The sequence below is a fragment of the Myodes glareolus genome, chromosome 20, assembly GCF_982192425.1.
Source record: "Myodes glareolus chromosome 20, mMyoGla1.1, whole genome shotgun sequence".
Classification (NCBI taxonomy): domain Eukaryota; kingdom Metazoa; phylum Chordata; class Mammalia; order Rodentia; family Cricetidae; genus Myodes; species Myodes glareolus.
In genome coordinates this window covers 4,494,005-4,508,018 of record NC_142045.1, presented here as the reverse complement: position 1 = coordinate 4,508,018, position 14,014 = coordinate 4,494,005, and the positions used below count along the sequence as shown (strand labels likewise).

General features: G+C 37.3%; 1 protein-coding gene across 5 annotated transcripts in view; it reads left to right on the top strand.

Moving 5' to 3' along the window:
- Positions 1–14,014, top strand: part of Lrba (LPS responsive beige-like anchor protein) — a 504,118-nt gene that overhangs the window by 385,412 nt on the left and 104,692 nt on the right. For all 5 annotated transcript variants that reach the window (XM_048424832.3, XM_048424835.3, XM_048424834.3 and 2 more), the window contains exon 47: positions 606–758. In XM_048424832.3, the coding sequence (XP_048280789.1) occupies positions 606–758 (153 nt within the window). The remainder of the gene's footprint in view (positions 1–605; positions 759–14,014) is intronic.

Here is a 14,014-nt window from a genome sequence, read left to right as displayed (position 1 = left end):
TTACAGCCCTTATTTTTAATTTAATCAGTTTCTTATGGATGTTGTTTTGTAGACTAATGAAAATTTTTTATCTTTTATTAGAGTTAGTTTCTTAAAAAACTTTTATGTTTTGATGTAAAAATTCCTGTTTATCTGTGGCCAAAATGCAAATAATTGTTCACATGGTTAATAAAAAGACCAAAGAAATAAAATAATAACATTTTAACCCTTATTGTATAAAGATTGCTTTCTGCTGTGAATCCTATATATTTCATTTTTTTAAAAAATTCTCTTCGGCTGTTAGTTTTATAGCATGCAATCTCCGTTTATATCTTGTTGGTTCTCAATTATTACCTGTTTACCTGAATTTAAGAGTTTCTGAGGTTTTGAAATGTGTCCTGAAGGAAAACCTGTTTGGTGTGTTCGTTAAGATGCTGTGTATGTTTTCCTGCTCACGATCTTCTCTTTTAACAGGAAGTGGGAGACTGAACAAAGAGGAAAACAATCACGTACATATTTTTGTTGTTGTTGTTGTTCTGTATAATAGGAAATAATCACACCATGTTGCATGTATCTGGTCCATACCCTATATTTTATGAAGTAACATTTCTTTCATTCTTATATAGGAATTGATTCCTGAATTTTATTATCTCCCTGAGATGTTTGTCAACTTCAATAATTATAACCTTGGAGTGATGGATGATGGGACAGTGGTGTCTGATGTTGAACTTCCTCCTTGGGCCAAAACCTCAGAAGAGTTTGTTCGCATAAACAGATTGGTAAGATTATAGTCATCTGCTCTGTCATGTGTTGATGTAAAATATTAACCCTTGCCTTCCTGTAAACACTGTAGCTGATAGGAACTGCTACAAATAATACAGTGCCACACTAGCTGCGTTATACCTCAAAAATTGTATTGAATTATAAGTATAATGGTTTGTTTCATCCATTTTCTAAGCTGCTTTATATATGTTCCTGATAATTTAAAATTATAAACAAATGATATTAAAGACCCTAGAGTCATTTGTGTTTTTAAGCATGAGCCTTTCTTGATGCGGAAGGATCATTTTGTGTTTTGGTTTAGCACATTTTAGTACTAAATAACATCTTTAAGTTACATCCTATATATACATAATTTGAAAGAAAAATTTTGCACTATATATTTTGAGTATGAAAACTTAAAAATAGTATTTACTGTGCCTAAAAGCAGCATGTTAGTGTCAAGTTCTGCAGTCTCTTCATTGCATGTCTTGTGACAAAGTAGGTACATACTTTTTTTGCCTTTAAAGTCTTATAAAAATTTGCAATGAAGACGCATTCTCAGTATTTAAAAGTGTTGTCTTTGACATTCTCCATATTAAAAATGCAGTTTTGGGTTATAAAGATAGCTTAGCAATCAAGAATTTTTATTGCAGAATATTCAAATTTGGTTCCCAACACCTATGTGATGGTTCACAAGCATCTGTAACTGCAGATCTAGGTGTCCAATGCTTTCCTCTGACTTCCCAGAGCACCAGGCACTCATTTGATACATATTGATTATGCAGCCAAATCAATCATATCAATAAAATAAGTAAATCTAAAAAAAGTTTTAAAGTATAATTTTAATTGACTAGTGGTTTTTGTGATTAAGCAAAAAATTACTATATTTGGATTTTCCAGGTTAACATTCCTTATTTTTCTTACCAATAAATGTATTTTATCTTTCAGATCCTAATTCTAGTCCCATTCTTACTCACATGTCATATTTTACACATAATAAACATATTGCAGGACAATGGAATGATATACTCAGAGTTAAACCAAATTTTCCAATCATAAGTCAGTCACACTATCATGGGATCCTAGACAAGTTAGTATTCCTAAATCCTGTTTTGTTTTTAATTTATAATTTCAAATTTTTAGCATAAAACTTCATTTTTGTATGCAATATACCTCGGTTATTCTCTGGAGTTTGTATGTTATGTTTAGAGCATAGTTAGTGGTAGTCATAATATATGTTATTAGTTACTATAGTATTATTGTGATACGTAAAGCATTTTACTCATATCCCAAGCATTTTGTCAGATTTTCACTGTTAATTTGACTAGTATGAGAGTCCAAGACAAAGCTTAGCCATGAAGGAAGCTAAAGGAAATGTCAGCCTTTAAGTGTGGCTATGCCTGTGTGTGGTGTTCTCAGGGGCACACAGTATTGAGGCACGTTTGTACTGTGACTCCGTTTTATCCTTGTGTTTGTTCTTAGATTCATTGAGCTATAATTTGTATTCCATATAAGTCAACTTTTTAAAAATTATACCCTTTAGTGAGCCTCAGTAAATTTATAGAGAATAATTTTAGTACAATCCAGCTTCAAAATTTCCTTATAACCTCAGAAAGTTTCTTTAGGCCACTCTACACTCAGTCTGAATCCACACTGCTGTCCCCAGAATGCCATGCATTGTGCCCCTGTAGTTTTGTTTTTATAGAAATTTAAATTAATGGCATCATACAGTATGTTGCCTTGAGCCTGTGTTCTATCACTTTGGAAGATTTTCTTTTAGATCCATCCGTATTGCTGCGCATAGCAGTAATTAATTTCTTTGTATTGCTATTGAATATTATTGGCTAATGTATAGATATATAGATTAGGTATTTTAGCAATTAATTGGCATTGGCTGATGTTTTTTTCAGTTTGGGACTATAATGAATGTTTGTGTATATGGGTTAGTGTGAACATCTGTTAATTTGTTTGAGGAGATTTCTGGGAATGGAGTTTTTGCTGGGAGTATGTTATCTATGTGGTCTGGTTTGTATTCCTACCAGTGTTTGAAATTTGGGGTTTTCTCTGACCTTCACAAGGCTTGTTATTGTCACTATTAGGCACTTCAGATATTCTAGTAGGTACCTGTTGTAACCTTTCTGACTAATAATGTTTACCATTTCTCTCATAGTCTTTGTTGGTACTCAAATGTCTTTGGTGAACTGTCTCATGACTTTGATATAAATCTTTACACTTAATGGTCCAAATTAGGTTATAGTCTCAAACAAAGCTAAATAAAAATTTATTGTAAATCAAATGCAAACATAGTATAGAGATGAATATCTATCTCTTAATATAATTCATGATTGCAGAAATTATTTGATTTTATTTTTGTGTCTTTATGAAAGAATTTAATAATTTGCTCATTCTAAAATAAGCTGTGTGCACGTGTGGTGAACAAAGCTCTCTTCTCTGCAGTGCGGTGCATGCTGGTGCACTTTTCTCTGCAGTGCGGTGCATGCTGGTGCACTTTGCAGTTTCTTCCAACTTTCTATCGGTGACTAAATTGCTATCAGTGTTTTACGTAGCTGTTAGCATGTTATCGCATAAGGTTTGAGTCCATCCTCTTTGGGTTTACCTCTTCAAGTCCACAGATTTTTATGCAATGATTTTGGCTCATGAAATGCATACTACTTTGATCTGTGACCTTTTTGTGGTGCTAATCGGGTTCCTGATATCATTATACCTTACTCATTAATCATATTTCCTGCAGCCCGTCAGGCAGCCAGACAGCACAAGTCCCTGTTTCCAGCCCTCTGTTGGCAGGTTTCTGCTTTTCCAGATTATTACAGATGATACTTTGGCTTCTCATAGCCAGAGCCACATCAAGCTGTGTATTACAATTAAAGTCAGATGGTCCTCAGGTTGAACAGGGATATAGTGTTGCAGCTGTCTCTCTGTGGAACAAGCCGGCACTAAGAACAGATGATCTATAGGGCAGTGAATAATAAAAGATTCTACGTCACTCGGTTGGTAGCTGAGGATCACAGAATTAATTAACTGACATACTTAATTTAAGATATCAAACATTTCTTTTTAAAAATATCTGGTTGCTCAAATAGTAACTCAAGGGGATTGGATATTTTTAGTATCATACAATTTTGTTGGTGGATCAGTACTGTCACAGTTTCTGCTTGTATCACCTGACTGTAACTGCTGTCTTAGCTAGCATTTCCCCTTAGTGCTTTGTGTAGGTAATGAAGGTCTAAATGTGGGGTTGGTAGCCTGACTGGCTAACTGATGCCCTATGTACAAAAGACAATGTTTTCCTTATTTTAGAAGGAAAAGCCACACAAATTTAATCTTTTAGATAAGTTATAGTCTCTTTGTTCTGAGCATATGGAATCCAGTAAAATCAAAACAGTTTCAATCACATCCCTGAGATTGATATGTTTTACCTGTATTTGGGAAGAATAATTATTCCAAATGCTGCTTAGAAATAAATGCAAAACAGACTTTTATACTTTCAAATAATATAAAATGTATGGTTTAGGATGCTCAATGCTTATCAGTAGTGGACATATATTACATTGCCTCCCATCTTGTCAAGTCTAAGTTGAATAAAAGACAAAAAAAAAAAAAGAAAAGAAAAGAAAAGCATGAATACCCAGAGCACTGATAAAAACATTTTTCGTCAGTTTCAGCATGAATCGTTTTGTTTAGCTCCTGGATATAGACCATATTTGCACTCTAAGGACAGTGACCAATGCTTTTATCATTTGTTTGCATACCTATCTGTGGATCAGCACTATTGCACCAGTAAGCCAAAAGTATCCCAGTCTCTTTAGAGATTACTTCCTCTTTGATAGTTTAGCCTATTTAGTGTTTCCGGGCTTCCAAGTAGCAGGTGTATAACACAGGCCTGTAGTGATATTATGTTTGTAATCTAACAAATAAAGCTCACCTGAAGATCAGAGTGCAGAGATAGCCAATAGTTAGCCATAGAGGCCAGGCAGTGGTGGCACACACCTTTAATCCCAGTACTCAGGAGGAAGAGGCAGACAGATCCCTATGAGTTCAAGGCCACCCTGTGCTATTCAAGATTCACCCAGTCTAAAAGAGAAACAGAGCTAGGTGGTGGTTTACACCTTTAATCCCAGCACTAGGGAGGCAGAGACAGGAATGATATGGCTAGGCAGAAAGAGGATTATAAAGGAGAGGAGACAGGAGCTCAGATGCAGTCTGAGGATTCGTAGAGACAGGATTGCTCCTTTGGTCTGAGCATTGGTAGAGGTAAGAACTCTAGTGGCTGACTCCTCTGCTTCTCTGATCTTAACCCCTGATAGCTAACTGTAGGTTTTTATTATTAAGAACAATTAGAATTTGTGTTCCATAGTCCACATGCATGGTGCTGATGCAGTGTCTCTAGGTGACCAGAATCACATTTGTGTATCTTCTATATCTTTTGTTTTCTCTACTGCTTCCCAACAGTCACGTGGCAATCACTTATTTGAGAAGTTAAGGAAAATAAATGTTTTAATACTTCTCCAACATCATCCAAGGATGTACAAGCAAATTGAAAGGGTTATTATTTTTTCATAGATTTTTTGACAAAAAATAGAAATCATAGATTTTGTTTCTCTAGTACCCTTGTTGGATTTTCCTTTGTCTATTTATTGCTATAATTTAAATCCATTTAACTTAAGCTAGCAGAGATACTTCTTTTCTGAGTAAATTAGATTAATCTTTGAGAACATCTTTCTTGAACAGGAAATGTGAAGTTTTCAAGTGATAGCTGAAGTGTTGAGAGCAAGAATCACATGACCCTTATGAGAGCTATAAGGAAACAGCTTTTTAAAAACCTGCCTCTTGTAGACAGTATTTTTTTTTCTATTTTTTACATCAAATGTCAGGAACTAACGTTTTTCTCATATTGTTCGTTTTCTAGTTGCCTTTTCATTAATTATCACATTGATAAACATGGACAAGAATGTAAACAGCTGCAGTTCTAATAATAATTTTCAGCTACAGATCCTCCATCTTAGAAAGCAGGGACACATGCATGTGAAGTTGGAAAAATAATTTAAATTTCTTTAGTTTGTTTCGGGTCCTGTTATATAATTGCTGTGGAAGGTTCAATTTAAAAAATGACTCTACAGAAATAATCAAAAGATGCTGGGCGGTGGTATTACATCCAGAGGCAGAGACAGATAGATCTCTGTGAGTAAAAGGCCAGCCTGCTCTACAGGTCTGCTATACAGAGAAACCCTGTCTCGAAAAACAAACAGAACAAACAAACAAAAAGGCAAAAGAGATGTACCACCTCATAGATTATCACTGTTAATATAATTTGCTATAAAATATTTAGTTTATCAAAGTAGGACTCCAGAACTGGCTAGATGGCTCACAGATAAAAGTATGTCCCATGCAATCCTGAGGTCTGGGACCCTGAAACCCGTGATGGCGAGAAAGGATGACTGTCAAAAACTGTTCCCTAAGCTCTACAAGAGTGCTGTGGCATGCATGTGCATACACACACACGCACGCATATGCACACACAGGTGTATGCACACACACGTCAACAATACATTTTTAAAGTAGACATACCATGCAATATTTTCTTTGCTCTTTCCAAATTTGTTTATGATCTTGGTGGAAAGCCAATCTAAGCAACAAAAGATTGGGTTGGTTTCTAGGTGGAGAGGGATTATTGTTATTAAGGTGTGAATTCTGTTTCTTGTGTGTGCTTGAGGTAGAAGAAGAAAAGGTCTTACTACTTAGCCCTCATAGTCCTGCCTCTGACTCCTGTAGTACAGGGATTGTGGGCTCGCACCATCATGACTGGTAGACCACAATACATTGACTTTGAAAAGCCACAGGTCATTGTGCCTCAAACCCTTAGGTGCAGGACCACATTTCAAAGAGAGTAAATCAACTAGATACCCATTTATTTTAAAATTATAATTAAATTTAATATTTAAAATTAAAAATTTAAAACTAAAATTAGAGAACCATAGAAGGAATAGACTGGCTGGAAGAGAGAACAGAAAGCCAGGAAACAGACCAGGACATAAAGAAAGTCCAAGTTATTTATAGCTGTATTTCATATCTGTGGGCAAAAGGAAGGACTTTCCACTTATGGGGCCAAGGTAGTTCATTAGTTACCCAGGACTTCGATAAAGTAGCTCCTGAACTGAGTGGAAACAGCAGAAACAGAGGTATTGTGGTTCTAGAGACTGAAAGACATAATCAAGGCCTTTGAAGGTTGTGAGGGAGTTTTCTACCCAGACCTCTCTTGGTTTTAACATGACCGTATTCTCTGTGCATCTTTTCATGGGCTCCTCTTTGTGCGCATGTTTCTCCATTGAAGCTCTCGCTTACATAAGCACATCCTCAGATCTGGACCCACTTGCTGCGGTATGACATTTCTTCACTTACTACCCTGTTTTCACTAAGGCCATGATTATGAGGTGCTGTGAGATTTAAACTTCAGCGTGTGAATTTTGAGAAGAAAAAGTTCAACCTGTAAGAGATAGGTGAGCAAAAATATAGTTGCACACTAATCATATGCTGCAAAGTGAAAGCATATTAAAGCTTTAGATGCAGAGCTGAACCCGTAAACTTAGGAGATAATGAAGAACTTTGTGATCCAAAACAGCCAAGGGTTTTTCAAGAAAAAAAATTAAAATGTGAATATTGCCTGAGTAATGTGTTCCTTCTCCACTTAGTGACACACTGCGAGAATTCGAATGATTTCTTCTTTAAATATTTGATGGAAATTATTGCAGTTGCTGTCTGAGTGTGAACATGTGAAGACTTTAACTCTCTACCACTTCTCTTGTTACTGTAGGTTTGTTCAAATTTTCTGTTTTCTTTTAATGAACAGTGATGTGTATCTTTCTGGGGATTTGTCTGATTGATGGCTGGCATTTCTCTAGCAGTGTTCCCGTGTGGTGCTGCCTCTGAGGTTCCTGCGGTGACACTTCCATCCTTCTCCTTGGTAACTCGGGTCATCTTTTTCTCTTACCCATGTTTGCCAACACTTGTTGATTTGTAAACTCAAAGCTTCACTTTCTGTCACACATCTCAGAACACTTTCTGATATTTCATGCAAGCTTTCCTCTGTTTCTTTGTTCTTTCAGATATGTGTGTTACTAAATTTTCAAATATTTTTGATTTTTCTTCTTTTTATCTGCATTTTCAACTTTGATGCATTTGGAGAGCATACTTTTATTTAACACATGAGTTTTATGGGCCGTTTTTATTATATACTTGAGAAAAATGAATACTCTATTATTTTTTATGGTATTCTATAATGATCAGTTAATCAAATTGGTTTATTGTCTCCTTGTTTTCTTATATATCTTTATGATTATCTAATTTTGTCTATTTTCTCAACAAGATATTGAAGTCTCTATGCATTGACAGCTGTCAGATTTTACCTTTTATAGTATTGGGTTCTGCTGTTATTAGTTCCTTCTGGCTGCTGGGATAAACCACTACAAGCATTTAGTACTTTATAACAGCAGATACTTATTTGTTTCTGTTCTAGAGGCCAAAAGTCTAAAATCAGCATCAGGTTCCTTCTAGAAGACACGTGTGTCTGTGTTCTTATAGTCTTTTCTTCTCTAGATAAAGCCCCACTCCACACACCCTTTCTTGACACACACACATGGATATTGTTATTATATTTAGACCCCTGTTTATACTCTAGTGTACCAGGATAATTTTCCTATCTCAGAATACTCAATTTAATGGCTTTGCAAAGTCATTTCTTTGTTTATATGTTCCAGGGATTAGAACTGGTAGCTTTGAGGGGATGGTGTTTCCAATTCTTACAGTGCTCATTGTCATTATGTCTTACTGAATTCCAAATTATTCTGTTACTAGATTGCATGACTGTGTGTTTGTTTGTTTCGAATCAGGTCTCACTCCTGACTGGCCTGAAACTCACTATGTAGACCAGGCTAGCCTTGAACTCATAAGATCTGCCTGCCCTTGCCTCCTGAGTGCTGGAATTAAATGTGTGCTCATCAAGTCTAGTCCCTAGGCATTTTCCCCCCATGTTATAGGCTGATGTTAGTAGGGCATTTGCATTTCCCAGTTTTAACTTGCCCTATTTAGGCTTTAATTCTAAAATGTGGTGGTTTTTTAAATATAGAGATAGATAGATAGATAGATAGGCAGACAGACAGATAGATAGCAAATTGTTGGGTCTTCTTATTTATCCAGAGCAACTTTTGATTGAAGTATTTACTCTGTTCACATTTAATGCTGCTGTTGTTATGGTAAGATCCGTGTCTGTCACTTTCTTTAGTCTTTCTATTTCTTATTCATCTCCTTTGCTATTATATATATATATATATATATATATATATATATATATATATATATCTCACTATCTTATTTAAAGTTTTTATTCATCTCCTTTGCTATTAAATATATTATATATAAATATGTATATACTATATATTAAATATAAATATATATATATACATACCAATATCTTATTTAAAGTTTTTTTTTTCAGTCTTTTGAGATGGGGTCTAGCTGTGTTTCCAGGCTAGTCTCAAACTCCCAGATTTAAATCAGCCTTCTGTCTCTGGCTCCTGAGTAGCTGGGACCACAAGTCAGCATCACCACACCTGGCTAACCTGTAGCCTCTATGTCTGGGACAGAGTAATGCCTGATAATTAAATCAGGTGTTTGTGTGGTAGAGACCCCTGTTTCCAGGTTATTGATGACTCATTGTCACGTGTTTGCTTTTTGTCCTTCCTGGTATTTGGGTTGAGCCTATTCCGTCTGTCGGTAATTCATCTTGTCACAGTTTTTATTTAGCTAATTCTTTCACTAAACTCATGAAGTACCTTTATATACTGACATCAGGAAAAAGAAGTAAAACAACATTGTGATAATGTGGGTTTCCTGAAGAGAATGTGAAGTCTCTGGAGGTTAGGGGTACGAAAGAAGAGGAAGGAGTGGGGGCGGGGAGCCTGAAATGTATCCGCTTACGCTGTTTAATCGTGTGGCTTATCATGAGTGTGCTGCCAGGCCCAGCTGGGAGTCATCATTTCTGCTAGGACTGATGGTCATGGTTGGAAGTAGAATTCACACAGGAGGCTTGCTCCCACCTTGCTTCCAGTGATGCTCTGTGGGGCCAGGAAGAAACATCTAATCCCTCCTGCTGTACCTACTCCTGGTATCTCGCCTGTCCCCTGCCGCAGTCTGCCTGGGAAGCAGTGCCTACCGCGGTTTGGTTCTGTTCTCCATGCTTTCACGCAGCTCTGGGCAGGGCTACCTAATAAATGACTGCTTACTGTTCTATTTATGTCTATTTGATGCCTGGAACTGCTGTATATCCAACACATTTTTTTCCGGTGAAGAATTTTGTATATGCTGGCAAATTTCCTTGAGTGTGGTAACCAGAGAGTGACCTTTTCACAATAACAAAGGATTGCCACATGCTTTGCTTTCGCAGCATGACTTCATTTTTAGTGCTCTGATTCCTTTCACCCTATCTTAGAACTATCGTTAGAGTATGTATTCTTCAAGGCACGTCTCAGAAAGCTTGCAGCGCTAGGAAACAACAACCAGTTGTGAGGCTGTCCTGTATGTATAGAAAGGGGCCGCACTTTTATCCCGTTAAGTTACTCCGAACGAGGGTTAAGAATATCTAATATACAAGGTACGTATTCTCATCTTTCATTTTTCAATCACATGCAGTTAGAAATGTGCCCAGTTTGTGAAACAATTTGAGGGAGGCACATGACATGTTCATCATGTTGGGGAACAGTATATCGTCTCTAATTCTTGTGCTTGGCACTGATTGGCTCAGCAGTTTCAGTTCAAGGGTGGCTGAGTTTCCTGCTGGCGTCTGAAGTAAGCAAACTATCCTGGTGACGGAGCCTGTGGTGGAGCCTGCTTTTCTCATGATGCCGAGGAAGCAGGGACAGGAAGGGGCCAGGGACAAAAGACCTTTAGACCACACTCCTGACGACTTTCTTCCATTGGGGCCTCATCCCCTAAAATTTCTGTCATTCCCAAAGCAGCACCACCAGCTGGGGTTCAAGGTTCCACACATGATTCTGTGGGAGATTTCATATTTAAACTATAACAAATATGCAATTCACTTGGGTCTACTATTAATGTTTAACCTCCTTAGCATGCTTTCTCCCTTTCCTCTTCCTTTCCTTCATATATATATACATATACATATCCAGACTATGTATATATGTACTATTTAATAAAATCCTTTAATTGTAAGTTATGTGCTTCATGGTCTTACCCATACATATATTTTGTTGTTCTCCTAGAAATAGTTATATTCCCTTATGTGATTATAGTTATCCATTTCTTAAATTTGTATTGATAAAATACTTTAATCTGTTCCCCATTTATCAGTTTTCTGATTTGAAGCAAATAACATCTTTATAGGATCTTGCCCCTATGCAAGGTGCAGTATAATTTGTTACTTTTAGATGATATACAGATTTTTAGAAGCTACTTTACCTGTAACCATTATTGTTAGTTTTATTGGGTTTCCATAACAGAGTACTGAAAATTAAGTAGGTAAAATAATGAAAATATGTAGTCTCATGTTCAAGACATCTGCAGGAACTGGCTTCCTACAAAAGCCACAGAGCAGTGTTAACTGCAGTCTCCCTATGCCTCCCTCTCTATGTGTGTCTGTTTCCCTGTTCTCATTTTATAAGGACACCAGTCATGTTGGATTAGAACCTCATATTAACCTGATTACTTGTGTAAATAATCTATTTCCAAGTAAGGTCACACTCTGAGTTATTAGAGGTTAAGATACCAACATATGGAGTCATGTTGGAGTGGGTATAATTCAACCAGCAGTAACCACTTGATTGCCTGTCTTCTTACAAACGTGCTTTGGAACAGCCTTTTATATTATCTCTGCACTTTAGTATTCATTAAGCTGTATCACAATTATTTAAATTCTTCTATATACCAAAAATTACACAGAATGGATTTTGTTTTGATCCTTTTTGAAAATGAGATGACAAAATTTATGGCCTCCCTTCCTGGAAGAAATGTAATCTGCATCTCAGCAGCAGATGACTTGTTTATGTTTCCGTCAGGATCATCCTACGGACAGCCTGCTTGGCACCATGGGGCCATATAAATTACTGGTTTTTTTCTGAGTTATATCAAAATAGTCATAAAGTAGATACTTCCAAAATTGGAGACTCTTTCAAATATTGTTTGAAAAAAATTTAGTGTTTATGTAACATGAGAATTTGTCTTCTAATGTGTCTGTGTGACCCACCTGAGCATGAATCTATTGGGTGAGATGTCATAGCCAGTTGAGAACCATGCGGTTCTCAAAATAAGCAAAATAGTCCACGAAGGACAGGCATGGTATTTCAATAAAATGTAGGCAATTTCTGATAACACGGTTGATCGATGCATTAAACACATGAGTTTATCAAAGTTAAGATGCTGGAATTCTACAATGATGGAATTCTAGATTTTAATTTCTTAAGCTATATTCATGTTTGAAAGAGTATGTTGTAATTTTCAAAACAGATACTGAAAAACTACCCTGTATTAGTAGTGTATGAGTTTCCCCCTCATGAATATTTCCCTATACTACTTAGAAAACATACATATAGTTTTTTACAGCACCAGTTAAATTTTTCATATAAAGTATGCTTTGTAGTAATCACAGGCAATATTTTCCTGAGAATGAGAAATTTTTAGCTGGGCTTAGTAGCACAGGCCTATAATCCCAGCTACTCAAAAAGTTGAGGTAACAAGAGCACAAGTTCAGGGCCTGCCTGGACCACACAGTGAATTCAAGTCCAGTGTGCCCAGTTTAGTGAAGCCTTGTCTCAAAATGAAAAGTTAAGCCGAGTGGTGGTGGTGGTGCATGCCTTTTATCCCAGCACTTAGGAGTCAGAGGCAGGCGCATCTCTGTGAGTCCAGCCTGGTCTATAAGAACTAATTCCAGGACAGGCTCCAAAGCTACAGAGAAACTCTGTCTCAAAAAACAGAAAAAGAAAAGAAAAAGTTAAAAGAGGAGTTCGAACTCAATGATCACATATTCATATATGCAAGGTCCTGAGCTGGGTCCTCTGCACCACAGAGGCACTAAGAACAGTCGTTCCTACCGTTTCCTTTCCCTTGTCTGAGACCAACGACGGCACCTCTGCCAGCTGGCTTATTTTCTTTTTTTATTTATTAAAAATTTTCACCTCCTCCCATTTACCTCCCACTCCCTGCTCCATCCAGGTCTAGGAAGGTGTGCATCCAAAGAGACAAGGCTCCCAAAAAGCCAGTACATGCAGTAGAATCAAAACCCAGTGCCATTATCATTGGCTTCTCAGCCCCAATTGTCAGCCACATTCAAAGAGTCCGGTTTGATCACATGCTTGTTTCAGTCCCAGTCCAGCTGGCCTTGGTGATCTCCCATTAGATCAGTCCCACCGTCTCCAAGGGTGGACGCACCCCTTGCGGTCCTGACTTCCTCGCTCATGTTCTCCCTCCTTCTGCTCTTCATCTGGACCGTGGGAACTCAGTCTAGTCCTCCAATGTGGGTCTTTGTCTCTATCTCCATTCATTGCCGGATAAAGGTTCTATGGTGATATGCAAGATATTCATCAGTGTGACTATGAGATAAGGCCAGTTCAGGCACCCTCTCCTCTGCTGCCCAAGGACCTAGCTGGGGACATCCCCTTGAATACCTGGGAACCCCTCTAGAATCAAGTCTCTTGCCAACCCTAAAGTGACTCCCTTAATTAAGATGTTTTCTTCCCTGCTCCCATATCCACCCGTCCTCCATTTCAACTATCCCATTCCCCCTAGCTCTCTTCAATCCTCCCCTTCTTCCTTCTCTCTCCCCATCTCCCCTTCCTCTCATCCCACCCCCACCCCCAAGCTCCCAACTTTTGCCGAATGATAGCTGGCTTATCTTTTAGACTCTGCAGCATCTTCCTGTGAGCAAGTTTCACTGTATCCTCTTCAGTCACACTCATCACACAATGATCTTGATTGTTCTTTCTAAATGAAATGGCCCTGTGTTATACTTGGCCAATATTTCTCTAAGACTAATCCTTTCAGCAGGTACCATATTTCTGTCCTATCAAAGAAATGCCTGTGCAGAAAAACCCTAGCAAGCATCTTGTCTTTACTGTTCTTTTTTGTCGACTTTTTTTTTGTTCTGTGTATTAGAGAAGAAAACAAAATTTATTTAGTGTAGTTTAAACTGTTCACTGTATTTTTCATAAATATTTGTTCTTTGTTTTAATGAGCCTTTGCTAAATTCAAG